The 17,727-nt window shown below is 39.4% G+C and overlaps 1 protein-coding gene across 2 annotated transcripts in view; it reads right to left on the minus strand.

Annotated features, from left to right (window-relative positions):
• The window catches only part of LOC149297907 (serine/threonine-protein phosphatase 2A 55 kDa regulatory subunit B beta isoform), a 121,570-nt gene that overhangs the window by 49,198 nt on the left and 54,645 nt on the right, over window positions 1–17,727 (minus strand). The window contains exon 1 of one of the 2 annotated variants that reach the window (XM_089488019.1): window positions 6,653–6,776. The exons of the other annotated variant lie outside the window; for it this stretch is intronic. Coding sequence (XP_089344145.1) covers window positions 6,653–6,722 — 70 coding nt within the window. The 5' untranslated portion in view covers window positions 6,723–6,776. Of the gene's footprint in view, window positions 1–6,652; window positions 6,777–17,727 lie in introns of those variants that run through there. 2 annotated transcript variants of the gene reach the window in all.

Consider the following 17,727-nt stretch of genomic DNA (forward strand, 5'->3'; position numbering starts at 1 on the left):
TGCCTTCTCATTCCATTCTCACCAGGGAGCCATCACGTTTGGCTATCAACATTTCTCATTTGTGATCCTTTTTTTTTCTTCTCTCTCCTCTTTGCACACATGTAGCTCTTGTGGTATGTAGTATTTTAATTTGTAATCAAGTTCTTTATACTAATAGTTACTATTCCTTTTTGTCCCAGATTGCATAGAAAATTGCCTTTGCAAGTATTGTTACCATTTTTATATATTGTTATTATATATAAATGTAGACACAGGAGATCATTTCTACATCCCTCTAAATACTGCATGTTCTACACGTGCATATTAATGCAAAATAAAAATATATAGTGTTCTTCACTATGTACTTCAGTTTCATTTGTATATTTTTGACTGGACTTGGAGGAAGAGTCAGTAAAGAAAAAGACATGCAAACGGGCCAAAAACCATTCGGACAAATTTCCGGTTCGTTTTTGGCTCATTCGTTTTCTGCCCATTCAGTTCAGCCAAAAATTTGGAGACATTTTTAATTCTGTCATACAGCGGGCAATTACTTTCAAGGGATCCATGTATAAAGTGGATAATTGTTAACCATTTTGCATGCGCCTACCCAGAATCCCTTGTGGTTGTGGCAGCACCACAAGATTTCTGAGGGGAAAATTAGCCTTCTGGCGTGTCTGGTGTCTGTAGATGAGTGTTTAATAATGCTTCTATTACCCGCTTAATCTTAAGTGGAATGGTTTTCCATCACCTTTACTCACCATGACTTATGTAATGGTATTTTGAATTTAGGAATTAAATTCTTTCCCAGTGCCTACGTTCGCTCTCTCTCTCTCTCTAAATGTTTCCCTTCCTTCTCTGTCGACCACTTCCACCTTCTGCATCATCTTCAGTTTGCTATCTTCTATCTTCGTCCGCATCCCCGTAGACATAACTCAGCGGGAACTTCCACCAAAATGGAGGCGCTTGCGGTGATGCGCTCTCCCAGGGGAGAGGACATAACTGAAAACGCTATCATTTTGCCATAACACGAACTGAAGTTCCTGCCGGGTTATGTCCGCAGAGATATGGCTGACGATAGCAGAAATAAGATAAAAGATAGAAGAAAAGGAAGCAGGAGTGGTCGGCAGAGAAGATTTAGAGAGCGTGAGTGAACAGGAATGAGTGTGAGAGTCTATGAATTTTGGACAAATACAAAGCAAAAAAGCTCAGCAGGGGTCTGACCTCATTGTCGGGGCTTCATACGAATTGCTGAATTTACCAAAATTCTGAGATTTCCGATTTGTACGAATCCGAATGCACAAGTGTAGTAAAGTTGTATGCTGAATCTACATGCTCTTCTTCACAAGTAACAAACTCAATTTGAAATGTTAAAATGTAATATTTTATGGTACACTTTACTATTGGTGTTATCTTTTTGCAAGGAATTCAAAATATTAATCTTAAAAAGATTATAGTACTACATCGAAACACAAGTCATACAAAATAGTGCTAAATTTCCTTGTATTTAGAATTACAGAGCTTGCATCTGAAATAAAATTAAACACCCAGTAACTTCTTCTTTGGATATCATTACATATATTCAGAGAAATACAGTGGTCCCTAACTTCACCAAAATACTGACATTCTAACATTAAAGAACAGAAAACTTTTGAATGTTCTTTGAATGTTGCCACAAAGAACAACTCAGTGGAAGGGAAGAGGGCCACCTTCTTATGTAGAAGACACTTAAAAGGGTTGGCCGCGCATTATGATATTATGGAATTTTAAATGTTCAATTCTCCTGCAAATACCCCCAATTCAATAGCATCTCTGTGTAACTACTAGAAAAGTGTTTCTCCCCCCACTTAAAAAGCTATTGAAATCAGATTACCCTGCATTATACCAAGTATGTCCTAGCATTGGTGAGAATAACTATTTTCAGCGCAGAATTACTCTGATTTTACATGGTCTGAGTAAATCAGTGCTGTAGGTCACAAAGGACAAAGAGCCCTCAAATTATGAGAAGAATGCAAATACTACAAAGTTTTATTATTCATACAAAAAAAAGGGTGCAAATTAGCTTTGCGTTCATTTTAGCCGAAGGCGACTAGTTAGTAATTGGCCAAGGATAATTGTTTTGATACAATGGGTACATTTCAGGAGATGTTCATTAATGTATTTGCGCTTGTTGCCAAAACGAGGACCTAGAGATCAATGTATAATCTGCATTCTGTTACACAAAGTGAGATCGGCGAGCGAGCCTCTAGGCCAGAGAGTTGTTGAATTCAGACAGCTGGCACATGTTCTGCACTCAGAGGACACTGGTGTACAGCTCTTTGAACGCAACATGGAAGATGCCATCTCCAGAAACCAGTACACCCTGCAGCTTGGTGTACTTACATGGACATTAGCAAATGTATGTAATGCAATGCTAAATGATAATCTCTGGAGTAGCACAAATTAAATAGATCAAGTGAACGCATGAAATGCTCTACTGGTTCCTCTAGAGTAGTTGCACTGCTTTTTGGCCATGTGTGTAAATGGGAAGAATTAATAAGCTTGATTTAAAGTGACAATTGAACTAAAATTATATATAGGAGTATCCCAATATTACAATTGTGATACTCACTTCAGGAGTTATCAAAGCTGTAATCAGCTGAAAGACCATCCAGGAGGTCTTTGGGTGGTGAGCATACCCAGGGCAGGTTACCCAGAGTTTTTCCATTTCGGAGTGGTTTCACGACAGGGCTAGCCATACACAAAGACAGTCTAGCCACATGAGGGGCATAGTTAGGCGTGGGAGGGAATGGCCTAGCCCTGGTAACATGAAATGGGTTGGAAGTGGCAGGAGAATAGGATGGGCACTGGAAATGGCTAAATTGTTGAGACAAACCTGGAGAGTTCCCAGGTATGGTGGTATGGCCAATGTTGGTGGACTTTGATACATCTGCACAAGTTTGCCGTTAAAAAAAAAAAAGCCAATTAAGTCAGTAATGTTTATAAATTCTAGAAAACAGGTACTGTTTGATCGCATGTATCATTTTAGTATATATATGAAATCATGTTACACCGTACAAGATTCTTGCTGCATGTGTAGGCCTAATTTCTGAAATTAATTCAGTATTTTACATCCTGTTTGAGTAAATTGTCTGTAATTTATGTACCATAGTCAGAGTATTTGTCTGGGTTTAACTCTGATCCTCAAGCCGGATATGAGTTGGTTGAGGACTAGGCAATAGAGCTATAGAGGAAAATTGTGAAATGTGGTATTTGAAGATTTACATCTAAATATGAACACTGTGAATCCAGCTAGACAGGTTCCGAAAATTAAAAAAATGATATACCGCCATCATATTCCGTAGCGCTGTACAGGATAACATAATTTATATTAGAGGAAAGCGTGCAATGCTCCCCAGGGACTGATCAGTATAATTCAGACCATGGTGCACTGCTTATAGACAGGCCCAGTCCTCAGAGGGTCCATTAAACCAACAGAATCTGTACTGCTTGGTCATGCCTGTGATGACACATTATTCTTACTGTACCCAAGTGACATTGCATACTTTGTCTTGCCAGACAACCTGATCCACACCCAGGTCAAAGGCAAGGCCTCAAAATAAAAAAAAATACATAAATAAATGAAAAAAGCACAAAAATGGTTTTAACAGATGACGTCATACATATTCTTGAACCAACTGCACCTACGGTTCTATTCCAGCCAAAAAAAAAAAAAAAAAAAAAGGCTCAGAATGACAGCTCCCTATCAGAACAATGTAGTGATAGCCGATAAAACAGGAAATGAATACATTGTATCACCTATGACTTTAATAATAGGACAAGGCATGTCCGTTCTCTGCAACCATGGGGTAGATATTTCTTAAGGTTGGAAAAAAGACAAAATTTGTATATATATATATATATATATATATATATATATATAAAACAAAAAGATATAGAATGTAGCGCACTCACTTGACTGGAAGCAGTTGCAATATGCCCGGGTGCTAACAATCCAAAAAATATATGCAGCAAATAAAATGAGTGCATCAACTTTATTTGTTGTATATATATATATATATATATATATATATATATATATATATATATATATATAAATTCTATACACATATATTTTATATACTGAGATAGATATATACGTACACACACAAGTTTGATATTGGTATCTATATAGATATATAGATATATACATAACTTGGGAGGTGACACACATTGTTTGTAAATTCTGCTCTCTTTGTATGAAAATAATGACCTAAGAACAATGTCTGAATTCCGCTGAAGGTAGGGGTGATCCCTCCACACCACACCCTAAATCATGCCTACTTAGTACACAGTGCCCTATAAGGAGTCGTCCTTGAGCGAGCACTTATTCTACAGTGAACACTGGGCAGGGATAGAGGTTAATGAATAGGACACCTCCAACTGCGGTCTTCATTACTATAATGCATCGTGTTATTAAAGGTTTATCTGATTAACATTTGCAGACCCTGTTTGTGCTCAAATCTTTTAACAAAAGCCTAGATAAGAAAATATTGGATAGTTGTCATTTAACATGATAGAAAAGGGAACGTCTGCTTAATCAAATGACCATTCTATTTAGATACACATTTAAAAAAAAAAATTACAAAAAAAAAAAGTCAAGCCTACATTGGCCACTTTATTTTAGAAATTTCACTACCTTTACAAAAAAAAACCCAACAGTAATTATTACATTTTATTTAAAAATAAATATATATATATATATTTATATATATATATATATATATATTAATATATTTCATTTTTCACAATGCTGCTATTTTGTTTACGAAATATTAAAAGTAGGAACCCAAGACAAAAGAATGCAACTAAACCACGCTCCATGTGAGTTCTTGGTAGGTTTTGTCATCCACTCCACATAGAGCTTACATTGACTAGATAAAAAAGGTAGAAACCTTGGTCATGTATGATAGACATGACCCGTTTGTCTCTACACTCCTAACTACTAACTCACTGGGATGTCTTGGCTATTCCCTGATCAAAGGTAACCCTCTACAATGCATTCCTTGCCCATTTGGGAACGAACAGGGTTAATCCTCCCACTCCACAGTACATGCAATACTAAGAGGGGGATGGGAGACCACCGCTTATTTTAGGAAAAAAAACTACACACATTGAAAACCCAAACCACGAAAAGGGGTTACAATCTCACAATACAATGCTTAGATCATTGATTAAAAAAATAAATAAATGATGAACTAATTTATTGATGATATAATATCACATATAGAAACATTTTTATTATAGATTGTCATCTTGCGCTAGTATTCCCCACCATGGATTATAGCTTTGTGTGTGATCTGTCTCGCTAGAGACCCCACCTATGAACACTGATATGTTCTGTGACACACTAGTTACACGGCGCATTCCTCACACACAAAACGTGTTTCTACAAGAAAAAAATATATCTATTTATATTAATTGGCATTGTAAAATAAAATGGGATTTGCTTCAGGAAAAGTGCATAAAACACAAGGCCTAGAAGTCATAAGGGTTGATTGACGCCTTTATGTCTTACAAATTCCAAGACATGGGGATGTCTAAAAAGAAGGGGCTGAAAACCTCTTTTAACAGAGGAGTGGCACTGGATTTGGGGTCTCAGAAACCTTGAGTTTCAAAAAAAAAAGAAAAAAATACACTCAACAGCCCAGAGACCCTTACTACCTTGACATTTCAGTGTTTTACACCCCAACCACTCACATTTACCATTTACTAAGTGCATAGGATGCAATCTACATGCGGAAAACGGGGCAGAGTAGGTGGGCTTGATGGGTCTCATCAGCCAACAAGCCACACGTTGGGCCACATGTGAGAAGCTTCATTCTAAGGCAGAATTTATAATGTGGTGCAGTCTCTATGGAAACAAATGGAATATCCCTGATAATGGCCCCAAATCCGATAGTTTGCTTAGCGATACATAAATGGACTGAACTAACCATACCAATAAAGAAATATTTTTGGGGCGAGATGATGGTGTGGAGCAACCAGCAGGAAGGTTACTTTGGTTTCCACAGCAACAGCTCCATATTCCTTCCTCAGAATTCATCATTAAATTTGGCCCCAAGGGTTACTACTTAATGTGAGAGAATTCACGTCAGTGCAGAGGAAATCCACTGAGACGCTAATTACTTACAGTCTAATTATTGCTAAAATACTTTGTTCTGAAATCCTGTAGCCCTACCATACCCAACTAATCCCCCAGCATCCACCCCACTTCACTGAGTGAGCATATTAAAGCTTCTTATAGGAGCTGCCTTCTGCCCAATGCCACCAACTTAGCTGAGGGTATTAGGAGTGCTGACAGCTCACCCATCTAATGCCTCTGCACAAACTATACAAAATCAGGCAGGGGGGGTCATCAAGCAGGTAAAAAGGGGGTCTATGACAGGGTGAGCAAGCTGAGGACTGCCACCTGTTGCTTGTCTGCAGCATCTATCCTCCTAGACAAAGCCTCTGACTGGCTGAGGGAGGTGGGAGTTGCAGACCATCAGTAGATGGGTGCCCCCCCTCTGGGATACAGTGAGTTTGATGGAAGGATTCGGCTGGTACCCAGCTATATACTGCGTTGCCAAGGTGATGGAGGGAGCTTGCTTTGGAATTCGTTTCCCCACCTCCCTCCTCCCTGTGGCAGACTTACCTTCGGTTGCATAGCTGTGATCGCGCAGGAAACTGTTGTTAATTTTACGGGTATCAATGTCCTCCTCCATTTACACCGCCGTGAGTTATCTGAATGGTGAAAGCAAACATACAGCGAGTATCCATGATCCCTAGTGCAAGCCTCAGCAAAGGTGGAGGGGGAGCTGCCCACAGCTCTCCATGGCAATGCCTTTCCGATAAATAAGAATTAGATGGCTGCAGGTGAAGGTTGTGGGGAAAAGCCGAGCCGGGTACCCCACCAAGAGGAGCTGCGGTACTCCTAACTCACAGGCCCAACAGGTCACCGCGCCCTCTGCCCCGATCTGCCACTACGTCTAAGGCGCAGCCATGCAAATGAGTGCCGCCAGTAACTTAAATGGGGCAGCCTTAAGAGAAATGTCAATGTAGGAGTGCCGATCTGGCACAGACTACCGTCAATACAGGAGATGTATGGAATGATGGTGCAGAGGAGTGTTAAGCGATGCAAAGCATATGGGTGCCGAGTATACTGTAAGTGATGCAGTAGACGTGGGCGCTGATACGTAAACGATGCAGTGAACGTGGGTGCTGATCCTGCAGTATACCGATGATGCACTGGATGGAGGTGCTGATCTTGCAGTAGATGTGGGTGCTGATCTTGCAGTGGATGTGGGTGCTGATCTTGCAGTAGATTGGCGATGCAGTGGATGTGGGTGCAGTGCAGAGGGCTGTGACGCTGCAGATCCTGGGCTAGCCGGCAGTCTCTGCTGATCCTGTTGGGGGGTGGTGCTGCTGGACTCTGCTGGAAGCTGGATTTAGTTGAGCCGCTGTGTTTGCAGTTTTTTTCCAGGAGCTGCAGTTCTTTTTTTTTCCTGCTAGGTCTCTTAGGTGTGATCAGTCAGCTTTGCTACTGGTTAGATTTGCAAGATTCCTAAAACTGAATGTTTTTCAGTAACTGCAGGACATTAGATCGCAAGGACTTGCGTATAAAGGTCACTGTCCAGACTGTTCATGCGAGGTCTTGGTGGTGCCCCTTGCTGAGGGAGGGGATGCTGCTGATCCGGATTCAGATCCTGCCCCTGTGGCTTCTAGCTGTTGCTGGTGCCTGGATACAGGAGGATGCTGCGTTTGGTGTAGCTCCTCCCCCACAGCCCGTCTCTGTGCAACCGCATCAGCCTGACTCTGCTGCAGTGTGGGGGCTGAGGAGCTCAGAAATCAGCAGCATCTTCACCCACTCACTGTACCTGGGATAGATACCTAACCTGCCAATGGCTTCTCTGGAGGAAACCATTAACCCCATTATAGGATGGCCATTCTCAAACATTCTTATCTTAGAACTCATAGAGAAGGAATGCTTGGCCCATAATTCTGATTAGAAATAGACCCACAGTGCAGATATTGTATAGCTATAAATCCACGTTAACGATCTAGCGACACACACACACACACACTTAAACAAGATATATCTTGCAGCTCATCCGCATCATGGCTGCACCATTGCCATTGAAGCTATGCACACGCATGCACTCTCACAATGTATTGCTCAAACCCCTTCAGCAAAAGCCGGGGTAAATGCAGATTCACAATGGTCAACTAGCAGCTTCAGCACAGCCCACAGGGGGGAAGCAGACAGGTGGACAGTAAAGATATTTTAAGACATGTTCATCCTACACACAGGGTGCTGCGGGGTTCTCAGCCATTGAGTTCCTGAAAGGAAGCTTCTCTGGAACCAATGGTAACACACACTCCTGGGTCCACTACATGAACAGTTGACCTGCAATCCTGGGTTCATTCATCGATTCTATGACACACTAAGTCAACAAGCAGCAGGAATCTCACTTGTGTTACTGTATTTAGTGCAATACGTGTTATTTGGTGTTGGTTGCATGTGGCTTTCCCCCCCCCCAGACACTGGCCAGTTCTTTATAAAACCGAGACCCACTCTGCCACATATCTTACATTTTCTGTAAAAATGTCAATTTGGGACACTGTACTGTATGTTGCATCAAGACACTTCCTTATTTCCAATAACTGCCCATTGGCCACATTATACACTCTTTAGTTCTTTCTTTAGTTATGCTGTAAAATCAACACATCAAACAATAGAATTGTACAATCATATTTTTACGAATTCAAAATTTTCTGTTTTCTATTTTTGGCCACATCTCCGCGGACGTAACCAAACGGGAGCTTCTGTCAAAACAGCGGCGCTTGCAGAGACGTCCTCTCCCCGATCCTCCAACCCATTTTGGCAGAAGTTCCTGCTGGGTTATGACCCTTTAATGTAGAAACACAAGTGAATTTAGTGAATAAACCTTATGGAAATGTTGACAGTCTATAGGCTACTGATTCAGCTGCACATAGGTCAAGTAACTAAGTTATTAGTAGAAGGGCAGCTTCTACCTTGTATGTATTATGTCTTAACCAGAAGTCTAGTTCTTCATTAGGGCTGATCAACCCAGCCCAAAATATAAATAATTGAAATATAGCTGGACACCAAAACAGTGGCCTTTTAATAAAGGACTCTACCACTCTATCCTATTTCAGGATAGAGTGGTAGAAAAGGAATTTTAATGTTATCCAATGGATTTAGCATAAAGTGGAGATGTGACCGCTCTAAACGAAAATAGAAAAGCATATGCCAACAGCCCAAAAGACATAATCTGCTGTCATATATGTTGACAACGACCACCACCATCTACATCCTTGTGACCACTAAACACTGGTAAATACATTGCCTTTATGTAAGCTACAATATTATAAGATACAGCATTCTACATTAACAATGCAAACCATCAACATTCTAGATATGGCCAATAGACCTGGTTAGCATTTCTCATCAATCCCACCCACCCCTAGTAATATAACATCTTACCAAACAATAACACTCTAGGATGACATTACATTAACGTATGCTTATGCTCTATAACACATACCATCAGAATTAGAAACTTAAATCTTCCGTGAGGTCATAATCATCATTCGAGTAGTGAAGGAAAGCTCTTGGAGATGTAATGTTACCAAAATAGCCACCATATCATTCAATTTAAAATGAATCTCAAGGAAAAAAAACTTATAGGCTTGCCAAAACCAAATGCAGTATTAGCTGTAAGGAATAGTAAGATATTTATATATATATATATATATATATATATATATATATATAACGTTTTGCACAAATACACAACTACTTATGATAAAGGGTTTTAATTTGAAACAATACGTATAGCACATCAGCTCTGGCTAGCAAAGGCAACAATTGTATGAAACGCAGGATTTATTGCAGGTAAATCACACTGGGAAAACAGGACAAGATACCCGTGCAAAACATTAAAGTTTTCTGCTCTTCTGCTTCAGGTGACACAAACGTACTTATCACACACTGCTAGGTACCCTGACAATATAAATCTGCCACTTACAGGGCAAAAAGAAAACCTTTAAGGTTAATAGCTTTGCTTTACCAGCTACCCAATTATGTTTTCAGACACTCTGGTAGGAGATCAATATACTAATGTCACTCAGATGCACTGAAAGGAAATTGTAATTAGAAAGATTGATTACTTTGATTGTTCGACACATTGCAATATCTTCATAATGCAGTCTTTGAATCCAACGATCGGCTTTCATTCATCTCTTATCGCAATGGTCCATATTATCCACACAATCATGCTATGTACAACACAAACCCTTCACTCCTACTCACACATTAGCTGGCTTGCTCACACCTTCACTCCCTTCCTGTTATACAAGTAGCTATGCACCGCTTGTACCTATGCATGCTCAGTTACCCTTCAGTGTACATCATTAAAACAACTAGCCGGACATTCTCTGCTGCATTGAACACATTTTATTGCCTTGATCTACTGCAAATGGACATACATGTTTGTGTCCATTAACCACAGATATAATCAAAGATATAATCGCATTACACACATGCAGCCCTCCTACCATTTTCTCATCTGCCAAGCCTCCTTTAAAGGGACCTACAGTTTGTACAATAAAATTGTTGCTTATAGCTATTCCTACAGCAGTACAAAACATCAAAGCATTTATACATCTTTTTCTATACATTTATAGTATATAGCCCACCCCTCGGGTATGCTAAAATAGTAGGAAAATTTTATAGCTCGTTGGTATATTTGTAAATTTTATATTAAAAGCTGTAAATCATATATTACACACAAACATATATACAGTCGTGTGAAAAAGAAAATACACACTCTGAATGACATGGTTTTACATATCAGGACACACTAACAATACACTGTTCCATAGCAGGTCTAAAAATTAGGTAAATGCAACCTCAGATTAACAAAAACACATGACATTACACAGTGTCATGATTTATTCAACAAAAATAAAGCCAAAATGGAGAAGCCATGTGTGAAAAACTAAGTACATCTTAAGATTCAATAGCTTGTAGAACCACCTTTAGCAGCAATAACTTGAAGTACCGTAATCATTTTCTGTACGACTATCAGTCTCACATTCCAAATTTTTGTTGCAACTTTGCAAACCTAAACCTTGCTGCCATGTTCTTTATAGAGAAGAGGCTTTCCCCTGGCAACCTTTTCAAACAAACCAGACTTGTTCAGTCTTTTTCTATTTGTACTGTCATGAACTTTAACATACCGAGTCCTGTAGAGTCTGAGATTTAACTCTTGGGTTTTTTTTACAATTTATCTGAGCATTGCGTAGTCTGGCCTTGGGGTGAATATGCTGGGAAGTCCACGGAGATGCGGACAAAGATAGAAGATAAAAACTAAAAGAAAATGTGTGAAGTGAGTGAAGATTAGTGAAGATAAAAGATGAAGAACAAGAAGATGAGGAAGCGGTCAGCAGAAGCGTGAGAGAACGAACGAGAATGAGCGAGAGTGAATGTGGGCACCAGGCAACGGTGTACTTAGCACCACAGGTAACTTTATTGCTGTAGCTGTAGTGCTCTCCAGACATACTTGAAAACAAAGTAATCTACACATACTAACATTAGCCTGTCCATACATACACATTTATACACTGCCCTCACCACACACCCCTGCCTTCACACACATATTATATATATATTTATATATATATATATATATATATGGTATATATATATGGTATATATATATATACACCGTATATATATATATATATACCCGGCGTATAAGACGACCCCCGACTTTTGAGAAGATTTTCTCGGGTTAAAAAGTCGTCTTATACGCCGGAATATACGGTATCTGTATGTATTAATGTGTATTTGTTATGTATGTGTTAACGGCCCCATTTAATTGTACAGTGCTGCATAATTTGTGGGCACTTAATAATAAAACCACGAAAACAAAAGTGGCCCTGTGACTGCCATATGAAGAATCGAGTTCTGTCTACAAAATAAAGTATAAAAACATCATCGATTAACAGGATATAGAAGTGATCCAATCTAAAGCCATGTTTATTGCATTGCATGTTTTTGGGACATATAGTTCAGGAATTGGTACTTTATGAGCAGACTGTAAATCTGTACAAAAGACAGATTACATTCAGAGGTTATTACCGTGTTAGAACAACATGCTCAGGAATGGTTATTTATAGCCACGATTGCCCGGGTTTACATATGAATAGCCCTATGCAGTTATCACAGGTTGTCACCGTCTTGGCACGTTTTAGCAGCCACTCAAGCCAAACTGAAGCACTCCATATTTTGCAGCAATTTAAAAATTGTAATTAAGAAAATGTTTTAAATAATTAATGTTATGGTAACAAAATGCTAATGTAAATTTCCTTATTGCCCACTAAAATCTGCAGCTGGTCCCCTGATTTACGCAGGAAACTTGTTCCAGGGAGGCAGATGCCTGCGTTAAAATGAATGCAGTTCACTATCTGTTACTAGGCCACACATTTAGTTCATTTGGTACACCCAGGTGCAGCGCAAACCCAGTTACGTATCTGGCAGATAACGATAGCGTATACTGCCATTTTATAAATTTTTATAAAGCAAGGGAAAACAAACAAAAAAAAACCCCTACACATTTACACGGGTGCTAGATCATTTAATACTGTGACTCTAACCCAAACTATCTAAATTGTTCTATTGGCACACAATTATGTTATTTTTCTTAATTTCACACACTACTGTTTCCATGGCAGCTACAAAACATGAACATCATGTAAAATAAGTAACCAATAAAAAAATAATGAAATTACAATTATATCAGTGCCCATACAGTTTTAACATCATCACAGAGGAGATACTAAGCACCAGGGAGGCCTTCTTGTTATCTCCACTAGCTCCACTAACTGTCCCATAACTGTATCATAACTAGACTTGGGCACCAGGGGGCGCTTCGTGTTCGTCTCCGTGCTCGTCTTCGGGGGGGGGGGGGAATCTTTGTATTCCGCGAATATTCGCCTGTTCCTGTCTTCTCTTCGGGCGAATATTCGTGGACATTCTTAGTGTTCGGTTTTTCTTAGTTTTTCCGGTTAAGGGGTTAATACGTACCGCAGCAACTCTGGCGCCAGGAGTTTAAATGTCCGTATGAGCAACTCTATTGGTCGTCAGCAGGGGTCTCGTCTGCCAATGGTTAATGGCAGACGAGCCCCCTGCTGGCGACCAATAGGGTCGCTCATACAGACTGTTAAACTCCTGGTGCCGTAACTTACCCGGCAGATCCCACTGGTCTCCCTGTTCTATCAGTTAAATGTCCGTACGAGCGACTTTATTGGTCGTTCGTACGGACATTTAACTGATAGAACAGGGAGACCAGTGGGATCCGCCGGGTAAGTTGCAGCATTGGGGTTAACTTTTTAACTTTCATTAGGGGTTAACTTTTAACTTTAGGCTCCTTAACCTTAAAGGGTTAAGGGGCCGTGCGAGTGAGCCTATTGGTCGCTTGCACGGCCCTTTAACCTACGGATTTCCGCTCCCGTTATCTAACGCAGCATCAAAGGGTTTAACGGGAGCGGAAATCCATAGGTTCGCTGTCAGGGGTTACAAAGGCCGTGCGAGTAAGCCTATTGGTCCCTGTAGGCGACCAATAGGCTCATTCGCACTGCCCTGTAACCCGTGACAGCGAACCTGCGGATTTCCACTTCCGTGAACTGCCGCGATGCCGCAATGCCAAGGTAAGTTAGAAGGGGAAGGGACCGGGGAGAGTGGTAGACGAAGACGATCACGAAGATCTTCGTGGTGTGTGTCTTCGTCTTCGCCTACGTTTTACCGCCGCTGTCTTCTCTTCGGCGTGTCTTCGGAACGAAAACGCACTGTTCGTGTTCGTTTTCATGTTCGCCCGAAGACGAATGCACAAGTCTAATCATAACCAGTCTCCAGTCAATTCCAGGTTAGGCACCGTCCATTTACTTGGTTTTCTAAATATCCTAGTAAGAAAACATTTTGATCAAGATGTTAGTCATTGGATACAAAGTTACAATATGTTTCAGTGTCTCAGCAATATGAAGTACATACTTCATACTTCCGACTTTGATCTCCAGGTAGGGTGTATATAGCAAGGGTGCTCGGGGGTTTTGAGTAGTTCCCATGTATACAGAGAAATGCTATCTATATTGCCTCTATCCCTCCCCATTGTCCAGTGCCCACCAAGTCCATGATCCATCATGCAGAAGTTTTATTTATTTATTAAGGAACTTGTTGAGTATTGGACAATTGGCGCACACCTCTAAGTATTTTTTACTTTGTTCTTTCAAACAACAACAAGCAAGGATGGTGGTGACAGTTTCATCACACAGGACAGAGCCAGTAGCAGCACTACTGCTACTTCTGTCTTTACAATCACATACAGTATACATAATAATAAAAAAACAAACATAAAATCATAAAAAAATTGATTTCATCTACCTTCACCCATTTAAAAAAGAAAGGTTTTGAGACATTAGTTATACAAAGAACAAGAAAAATCTGTATAATGTGCTCATCATGAAATGCATCCGAGTTACTTGTTAATAAATAGTTATTTTAGCCCCATAAAAAAACAATGTGTGGTGAATGGAATATAGCAATTGTATTAATCAGCATCTCTTTGATTACACAAGCTGACATAGTCTACAAATGGGAACAACTCCCCGCTGCAGCATATGCGCAATATACAAGTTTAACAATACAGATTCTGTTTCCCTCAAGAGATAAACCGAACAAACTGGTTTCTGTCTTGTATTCTCCATTGCATACTTAATTTTGAGTGCATTCAAGAAACTGCCTGAACTACGTTTTAGGCAAGCCAATGGACTGGAAAATACTGAAACCACATAATTGGTAAATTTTGAGAGAGATGGATAGGGAAGCAAATGGTTACAAATGCAATTACTAGTAAAGTCCTAGTCTGAGACTAATTTATATCCCTTGGGAAGTCTCTGTAAATTACAATGGTTACAGAATACCTCAAGGGCTCTTTGATACCAGAATGTTTTAAATAAATAGATTCCCAGTTTAATATTGGCATTGTCAAAAAAAAAGGTTGGAGATTTCACCTTTAAGGGTTTATCATCACAGGACATTTAAATGAGGAAAAAAAGAAGAGATGTATATTTGATTTGTTTTGCCCGAAAGCTTGATCACTAGCATTTTTTTTCAGAATTTAAACATATTTTGTTAGACATGACATAGAGCATTGGAAGTATATAAAAATATATTAATCATTGCTTCATTTCACATTTCATCAAAAAGCAAATATAAAAAATGTATAGCATAAACCCTTTCATGTATTTGCCAATAACATGTATTAAGACCTTGTGAATGGTTGCATTATACAATTCAGATTTGAACAGTATAACCCATTAACCGTTGGCTATAGCAGAAATACTGAAATCTCATAAGAATTTACTGCAGTTCATTGTGTTCTACTTCTGGCTGTATATCAATTGATTTCTCTATTACATATATAATTTGTTGTGAACAATGAATATATGCATATGTATACATATATGAAGAAGACCTTACCACCATATGCCTGGTGAATATTGAAATTTGCTTCCTAGCTGCTATGGAAACACTGCTTACACAATGTGTGCTAATTCTGAGTCAGGGAATAATTGGAAATTGCTTCAACATTGGGTTGAACATGATTGTTTTATTTTTTTTAAACCTAAACTACAATACACAGCGGTGGTATGGCAGCCCTTGTCCTACAATTACCCTATTTAAATATCCATAGAACCCTCTAGCTTTTATTGAACCCAGCCTACACAGTGTGCTAAAGGTCCAGGGAGTAATCTGATTGCCACTATGGAATCAAGAAATATTTTTTTCCCCTGTTGTGGGATAATTGGTAATTGCCCCAAGTAGGTTTTTTTCTTCTTCTTTTGGATCAACTTTAGAACTAGGTATGTGTAAAAGGTTGAACTTGATGTACTGAAGTCTTTTTTCAACCTACTATACTATGCCGTGTCTCCGATTAAGGTGATGCAACTAAAAGACCTAAAGAAAAGGAAAGGTCCATACACTAGAAGAATCTGGTATGTCACCATATATAACTGTATATTTCCCATTTGTAGTGACTCCCTTCTGTTACATAGATGGGTTTTCACAAAACTTGAACAACCTTTACTTGAGTTTAAATCTTTTCTCTCTTTAACCAGAGCCTAATTCACCTTTTCTTCCAACCATTAAAAACTGTGTGCTCTTGGAAACATTTTATGTCACGTGTTCTTCTTGGCCAGTAGCCTCTGAAATTTCATGTGACAGCACTGGGCAGAGCAGAATGGTAGCAGGTGGTAGCCTATTATTGTACAATTAGGATGTGACCACTCTTACACATGCCTTAAGCCTGTAAGATTAAGCTCTTGATCAAATTAAAAAGAAAATTAAAAAAAAGAACAACGTGTTAGCTAAAGCTGTGAACACATTTTCTGCACCACATACAGACTGCTATATGTGTCAAAAAACATACAATAAAACCAACGCATATTTACAATAGACGATCTTGATATTTTCAAGCAGCCCCTACAGCACAGGAAAAAATGAGGTGGGGGGTTATCAGATGCTAGAAGGTTCTCTTAAGTGTACCTATACACAAAGTTGAATGCTAAGTAAGAAATCTAGATAATTCCTTGGGCGGGGGGGTTAGTTCAAATGGTAGAAGATTTTAATTGTACTCGCAAATAAAGTGGCATAATAAAAAAGCAACATTGAGAATAGCCAGCTTCAGTCAACACCCAGTGAACTACAGCAGCTACAAACGGCTTACAATTACTACTACATCACAGTGAAATTCAACAACGGACCATATTTACAGCCAGCTCATCAAAGGTTATTATGCCCGCAGTCATTTTTGCTACTATGTGTAATATCCTGTAGATCGTTGGTTGAAATGACTTTATCCAAGCTTCTAGTAACAGCAAGTGTAAAAGGCAAGATGTACTGGATCGGCGTTGAGTAATTCCTCAGCTGGGGTGTATCATGGACGTCCGCAAGTGAATAGGTCATGAATGCCATACCACCAAGTCAGACGTAGTTTAGAGATGCTCCAATTATTCTGGCTCACTGGGGCACAAACGAGGGCAAAAGACACAATGAGAAGTGACTCAAGTGTCTGGGACATTTTCTGGCAAGCAGAGTTTCTAATTGTTTATAAACCATTCGACCCTTATACTTGTCCGTCCATCATTAAGGAAACATTTTACAGAATTAGACATACTAAATGGATCAGAGCCCTAATAGTCTATGTTCTCCACCACATAAGACTTGATCAGCAGAGAGCACGGTATTATAAGAACTATGATACAACTTAAGAGGTATATCCAAGAACAACTGATGGGCAACGATCTGACAAGGAAATAGTGCAAAAAACAAAACATTGGGTTTCACCATTAAAATGTATTTCTATACTTTGTCGTAAAGACTGCGGCACAGATAGCATGCTGTGGTTGAGCCTTTAGGATTATGGATTCCAAGTAAGACTACACAGTTTGTTTCTTTACTTTAAGTGTTACATAGCTACACGCAGAAAAGTTTAAAGTTTGTAAAACAAATGTGCCATTACATACAAAATAAATGACAAGACAACTGATCGGATACAGGTGCGTTCACAACGAGAACTGCCCCAGTACATGTCGCCTGTCTAACCCAGGAAGAAGTGCAGTGCCGCCTAAAAAAAATCAAAATAG

Source organism: Sceloporus occidentalis, unplaced genomic scaffold, assembly GCF_023333645.1.
Source record: "Sceloporus occidentalis isolate IW3139 unplaced genomic scaffold, rSceOcc1.0.p SCAF_36, whole genome shotgun sequence".
Taxonomy (NCBI): domain Eukaryota; kingdom Metazoa; phylum Chordata; class Lepidosauria; order Squamata; family Phrynosomatidae; genus Sceloporus; species Sceloporus occidentalis.